This window comes from Cebus imitator, unplaced genomic scaffold (assembly GCF_001604975.1).
Source record: "Cebus imitator isolate Cc_AM_T3 unplaced genomic scaffold, Cebus_imitator-1.0 Scaffold343, whole genome shotgun sequence".
Classification (NCBI taxonomy): Eukaryota; Metazoa; Chordata; class Mammalia; order Primates; family Cebidae; genus Cebus; species Cebus imitator.
The window spans coordinates 774,795-781,927 of NW_016107658.1; the positions used below are offsets into that span (position 1 = coordinate 774,795).

General features: G+C 44.7%; 1 protein-coding gene across 1 annotated transcript in view; it reads left to right on the forward strand.

Moving 5' to 3' along the window:
- Positions 1–7,133, forward strand: part of TRMT2B (tRNA methyltransferase 2 homolog B) — a 45,681-nt gene that overhangs the window by 30,911 nt on the left and 7,637 nt on the right. Inside the window, 6 exon segments of the mRNA XM_017505860.2 lie at positions 2,009–2,155; positions 4,191–4,285; positions 4,936–5,150; positions 5,639–5,740; positions 6,504–6,623; positions 6,836–6,935. Of these exon segments, the coding sequence (XP_017361349.1) occupies positions 2,009–2,155; positions 4,191–4,285; positions 4,936–5,150; positions 5,639–5,740; positions 6,504–6,623; positions 6,836–6,935 (779 nt within the window).

Consider the following 7,133-nt stretch of genomic DNA (forward strand, 5'->3'; position numbering starts at 1 on the left):
AAAAGCAATCTGATAGTATATTGATGGGAATGATCCAGTACTGAGGGAAGGCAATGATGGTAAAGGGAAAATTGTTGGAAACAACCTAAATAAGCTGATGCCTTTTTAATTCCTTTTTTCATTTTAGTAGGATTTTTAGGAGGAATAGTCTGTTATTTTAACCAGAAGTTCCCTTTCTTCTTAATACTTAAGCATTCCCATATAAGAATATGAGTTTCAGTCTCCATCTTACAATGAAGATACCAAGGCCCTAGGTTATACAGTGGAGGAGCTGTATTTCATATTCACTTACCCATTGTCTTTCAGGTCAAGCTTCAAGTGATTTTCCTGCCTCAGCCTCCTGAGTAGCTGGGACTACAGGCATGTCCCACCATGCCTGGCTAATTTTTTATATTTTTAGTAAAGATGGGATTACAGGTGCCCGTCACCATGACTGGCTAAATTTTGTTATTTTTAGTAGACGGGGTTTTGCCATGTTGGTCAGGCTGGTCTTGATTGAACTCCTGACCTCAAATGATCTGCCCACCTCGGCCTCTCAAAGTGCTGGGATTACAGGCGGGAGCCATCGTGCCCAGTAGAACTAGTCTTTCTTTAAATCACTAACCTCAAATTTGGAAACTATGTTCAGTAAAAATCAAGGATATCTTATGTGAAATTATAGCAAAAGTGATCAAGTACAACCTTAATTGATCTTAGCTCTCAGATAGCACTGTTTCTTGGTATAACTGTCCCTTTACTACATAATTTTGTGGTTTGTTTGAAAATATAGTGGACCCAGAATACATGCATTATGAAAACAAAAGGACCTAGTAAATCAGATGGTGTTTCCTGTTATGGCAGCAATTGGCTTTAAGGATTTTTGAGACCACAGCAACTAAATCAGGATTGCATTTGACCTGTATTTACCAGGAGGAAATGGAGGATCTGAGTCAGTTATAATATAGTTGGTACCAGGTTATATGAAGAAATTTGGAAATGATGTGCTTATGTCAGGATGTTAAAAGTAAGAGTGGAATCATAGCACCTTAGTAATACATTAGGAATTCACAGAAAGGGAAGATTATTTTCCATAAATAAACTGAAGTTCTACATAAGAATACCTTACCTGTACAGTCTTTCATACCACTTTCCAATAATATTTATTGAACACATATTATATGTCAGACTGAGGAAACAACTCTAAGATTTCATAGAGCTTACAGTTCAGAATACAATTAATAGCATCCTCTGTAAAGTCACAGGGCAGGGATTATGATTTTTTTTTTTCTGAGACAGGGTCTCACTCTGTTGCCTAGGCTGGAGTGCAGTGGTAAGATCTTGGCTCACTGCAGCCTTGACCACCCGGGCCCAGGAGATCCTCCTACCCCAGCTTCCCGAGTAGCTGGGACTACAGGTGTGTGTCACCATGCCTGGCTAATTTTTATTTATTTTTTGAGATGGAGTCTCACTCTGTAAACCGGCTGGAGTGCAGTGGCATGATATCGGCTCACTGCAACCTACCTCCTGGGTTCAAGCAATTCTCCAGCCTCAGCCTCCCGAGTAGCTGAGATTACAGGCGCCCACCCTGATGCCCAGCTAAATTTTGTATTTTAATAGAGATGGGGTTTCACCATGTTAGCCCAGCTGATCTCGAACTCCTGACCTCAAAGTGATCCAGCTGCCTTGGCCTCCCAAAGCGCCGTGATTATAGGCGGAAGTTGCGGTGAGCTGAGACTGTGGCGCTGCACTCCAGCCGGGGCAAAAGAGTGAGACTCCATCTCAAAAAACAACAACAAAAAAAATATGAATGAAATTGGATTAAGGCCTGCCTTAACTGGCACATTTTAACTAAATCACCTCTTTAAAGGCCCTGTCTCAAAATACAGTCACGTTTTGAGTACTGGTGGTTAAGGCTTCAACATAGGAATTTTTGGGGGACAAAATATAGCCCCAAACAATCACCTAGCATGAATAATCAGCTGTGAAGTTTGCAAGTTTTGCTTGTATAATAATTTGGTTCTCTTTCTAGTTTTATGAAGTATTCCTTCGACAGTCTCCAATGGAGCCCTGCCTTGTATTTCATGAAGGTGGATACTGGCGTGAGCTCATAGTCCGCACCAATAGCCAAGGGCACACAATGGCGATCATCACTTTCCATCCCCAGGAATTAAGTCAGGTGAGCCTTACAAGATGTTAAGCAATCTTAACTTTTACTACTACTAACTATTACTGTGATTGGGTTTTGGAAGTTTTAGGGCATATAGCAGAAACTGTATATCCACAGAATATTTGTGTTGATTGGGGAAAGGGGTGAGGGATGAGGAGAAGATGGCAAGGTTACTCTTTAACTGTACTGCTTGCATAATCAAACCACAGAGACTGTGGCTAGGCTACCAAGTTAATTGTCATGTGAGAACTCCAAAGTAATTTCACAAGAACTTTTCCCACAGTAGTAGTTGCTCTTCGAAATCCAAATGCCAATTCAATAGAGGCTGCAATGTCAGAATTTCATAACCTAAATAGTACTTTACATTTGTCATACACTTGGTGCTTTCAAACATACCTGTGTTAAAACATTCCTATACTTACGTGATCATCTCGGCAAACTTGTAAAGTAGGCAGGAGGAGAGATATTGTCACCCTCATTTTACACCTGAGGAAATGGAGGCATAGAAATATCCAAGTAGTTAAAGAATCAGTAAACAGCTAAGCTAGGATTTGAACCCAGGTCCTTTGATGCCTGTTTTTGTTTTTGCTTTTTGTTTTTGAGATGGAGTTTCACTCTTGTTGCCTAGGCTGGAGTGCAATGGCGCCATCTCGGCTCACCACAACCTCTGCCTCCCAGGTTCAAGCAATTCTGCTGCCTCAGCCTCCGAGTAGTTGGGATTACAGGCATGCACCACCATGCCCTGCTAATTTTTTTTTTGTATATTTAGTAGAGATGGGGTTTCTTCATGTTGGTCAGGCTGGTCTCGAACTCCTGACCTCAGGTGATCCGCCCACCTCAGCCTCCCAAAGTGCTGGGATTACAGGCATGAGCCACTGTGCTTGGTGCCTGGTGTTTTTAACCCTATGGTTCCTGTAAGGTTTATTGCGATAAATTCTGGTGTCAAGCTAATGCTTAGGCTTTCTGTAGTGATATAAGAATTTTATTTCTTCTTTTTATTTTTTCAGACAGGGTCTCAGTCTGTTGCCCTGATTGGAGTGCTCTGGTGCAATCATAGCTCACTGTACCCTCAAACTCCTGGGCTCAAGCAATGCTCCCACCTCAGCCTCTAGAGTACCTGTGACTACAGGCACATGTCACCACACCTGGCTAATTTTTTTTGATTTTTTTTCCCCCAAGATGGAGTCTCGCTCTGTCGCCCAGGCTGGAGTGCAGTGGCAGGATCTCGGCTCACTGCAACTGCTGCCTCCCGGGTTCAAGCAATTCTCCTGCCTCAGCTTCCTGAGTAGCTGGGATTGTAGGCACCTGCCACCATGCCTGGCTAATTTTTGTGTGTGTGTTTTTAGTAGAGATGGGGTTTCACCATCTTGGCCAGGCTGGTCTTGAACTCCTGACCTCGTGATCCACCTGCCTCAGCCTCCCAAAGTGCTGGGATTACAGGCATGAGCCACTGCGCTGGCATTTTTTTTTTTTTTTTTTGAGACCGAGTCTCACTTTTTTTTCTCATTTCTCCCAGGCTGAGTACAATGGTGCAATCTTGGCTCACTGCAACCTCTGCCTCCTGGGCTCAAGCACTTCTGCCTCAGCCTTCCAAGTAGCTGGGATTACAGGCACATACCAGCACACCCAGCTAATTTTTATGTTTTTAGTAGAGATGGGGTTTTACCATGTTGGCCAGGCTGGTCTCGAACTCCTGACCTCAAGTGATCTGCCTGCCTTGACCTTCTGAAGTTCTAGGATTACAGGTGTGAACCACCACGCCTGGCCTTTTTGATTTTTTTGTAGAGACAGGATCTTGCTATGTTGCCTAGGCTGGTCTTACACTCCTGGGCTCAAGTGGTCCTCCTACCTCAGCCTCTCAAAGTGCTGGGATTGCAGGTGTGAACCATCATGTCTGGCCCGCTTTATGTTAAGTCTTACTTATAGTAAGATTCGTGAAATGTCTTCATGTTTGATTACTGCAGGGCTGATTACTACAGAGCTTGGAGAGAAAATTTGTCAGAGATGAGTCTGTGCTTGACTGCTAATTTTGTGGTCTCGGCAGGAGGAGCTCCATGATCAGAAGGAGATTGTAAAGGAATTTTTCATCAAAGGTCCTGGAGCAGCCTGTGACTTGACCTCACTTTACTTTCAGGAAAGGTAAACCTGGGGCAGCCAAATAGGCTGAAGGCTTGCCAGACGCTTGGTTTGTGGATTGCTGATGCAGGGCTGCTGATTGATGGCGGAGGATATGGGCTAAGTGGTTTTGGCCCTTGTACAACCAGCTGGGTCTGAGAACCCAGGCCAGAATATAGATGTGAGAGTGTCCGCATAGATTTTCATTCCCTTATGGGGAAACTCTTGCAGAGCTCTCAGGGCCATGGTAAGGAGGCTGTGTCTCCTAGTTGAGTTGCTGGGGCCTCCCCATTGACCCCAACCCTAGGGATGTCATGATCTGCCATTTCAAGATGGTTTTCTTTTTTCCTTTTTTTTTTTTGAGAACGAGTCTTGCTCTGTCATCCAGGCTGGAGTGCAGTGGCACGATCTTGGCTCACTGCAACCTCTGCCTCCCAAGTTCAAGTGATTCTCCTACCTCAGCCTCCCGAGTAGCTAGGATTATAGGCATGCACCACCACACCTGGCTTATTTCTGTATTTTTAGTAGAAATGGGGTTTCACCATGTTGGCCAGCCTGGTCTGGAACTCCTGACCTCAGGCAATCGCCCTGCCTCGGCCTCCCAAAGTGCTGAGATCACAGGCATAAGCCACCGTGCCTGGCTCAAGATGCTTTCTTCCTTTATTCTTTTCCAGTACCATGACCCGTTGCAGCCATCAGCAGTCCCCCTTTGAGCTTCTGTTTGGGGAACCCTACATCTTTGAAGAACTTCTCAGCTTGAAGATTCGCATTTCTCCAGATGCCTTTTTCCAGATTAACACTGCTGGTGCAGAGATGCTGTATCGGACTGTGGGGGAGCTGGCTGGAGTGAACTCTGACACCATCCTTCTTGACATCTGCTGTGGAACTGGCAAGTGGCAGCCCAGGGCAGAATCTGCATGCTGCTCAGCTCACAGGGCCCTTATAGCTTGCAGAGGTGGTCAGGGAGTGGTAGTGGTAATGGTACAGGCATAACCTTGTTGGTCTAAAACCCTAAAATTGCAGCCAAGTGTAGTTGCTCACACCTGTAATCCCAACACTTTGTGAGGCAAGGCAGGAGGATTGGTTGAGCCCAAGAGTTGGAGACCAGCCTAGGCAACATAGTGAGACCCCATCTCTACAAAAATGAAAAATTAGCTGGGCATAGTGGCATGAGCTTGTAGTCTTAGATACTCAGGGGACTGAGACAGGAGGATTGCTTTAGCCCAGGAGGTCAAGGCTGCAGTGAACTGTGATTGTGCCACTGCACTTCAGCCTAGGCTACAGAGTAAGACTCTGTTTCAAAAAAACAAACAAACGAACAAACCCCCACCACACCCAAACCCTAAAATACCTTCTTATTCTCTTTTACTTCTTCAGGTGTGATTGGCCTCTCTCTGGCTCAGCATACATCTCAGGTCCTCGGGATTGAATTGGTGGAGCAGGCAGTGGAGGATGCAAGGTGGACTGCAGCTTTCAATGGTACACGGCTTACAGTCTGCGTATAAATTAAGGAATGCAATTGTTTCTGTGCTATGGAAAGAGTTGTGTGGGAAAGGGCAACTACTGTATCCCTGACCACAAGGAGGAAGGGAGGGAGTTCCGCAATGGTCAGAATGGTTTTCTGGAATAGGTACCAATATATAACTTTTTTCCTATCCAGAAGAGGAGCCTAAGGGAGGAAACATGTCTAGCTGATGGGAAGGGAAGTTGCAAAACTTTTGACAGAATAGAAGAAGAATCTTCTTGATGTTAGACTCATGAGGCCTTATAGCATAATACAGTAGGTTTCAAACCTATATTTTCAGCAACAAAACTTTTTCTTCAAACACAGCCTTCTGTTAAACTGCAATATAGAAAGTAGATCATCTCGCCCCTACTACTTCACCTCTGGAAAGCTCTTAAGGCACTTGGTGAAAATGTCTGATATAGCAGGAGGAGCACTTGAGCAAAAGTCAAGGTTCTTGTCTTGGTATACATCCTTGCATGCTATATGAGTTGTGAAGTTGTAAAATTACACTATCTAGTTGCTCAAGCTGAAAGGCTTACTGAGATATTCCAAGGGAAAGTACTTTGGAAAAAATGAAACGAGTTTATCCAAAAGCACTTCTTTCCTTGTTACTTGGAATGATGCTAGATCCAAAGGAAAGATAGCAGAGCACTTGGCTCCTATGCATTTCTGTGAAGCTGAAGCTTTCCCCTACTGCTGGGCTCGAGTTGTGTCATGTGAGTCTGTCTTCTACAGGCATCACCAACTCTGAATTTCACACTGGTCGAGCAGAGAAGATTTTGCCAGGGCTTCTAAAGTCAAAGGAAGATGGACAGTCAATTGTTGCTGTGGTGAACCCAGCCCGTGCCGGACTGCGTAAGGATGAAGAGCTATTTTGATGTTCCCAGTATTGCCCACCAACTTTGGTCCTTCTTTTCCACACCATGCTAAGGGTGCTGCAGTGGGCTAGCTCTGAACCTGTTTCCCCTCTATTTCTAATCAGTTCCGAGTTCTGGTCAGTTGGAAGTTTATGATAACGGAGACCATGGTAATTAATTATACTAATAGCAAGGTGTTTCTTCCTTCAGATTACAAGGTGGTTCAAGCCATTCGAAACTGCAGGGCCATCCGCAGGCTAGTTTTTGTTTCCTGCAAGCTCCACGGTGAAACCACGAGGAATGTCATTGAGTAAGTCTAGACTTCTTTTTACAATTCTTTGTTCTGATTATCAAAATCATTCATGCCCATTGTATACACAATTTGAAAGTGACTTTGAGGCCAGGCACGGTGGCTCAAGCCTGTAATCCCAGCACTTTGGGAGGCCGAGGCGGGTGGATCACGAGGTCAAGAGATCGAGACCATCCTGGTCAACGTGGTGAAACCCTG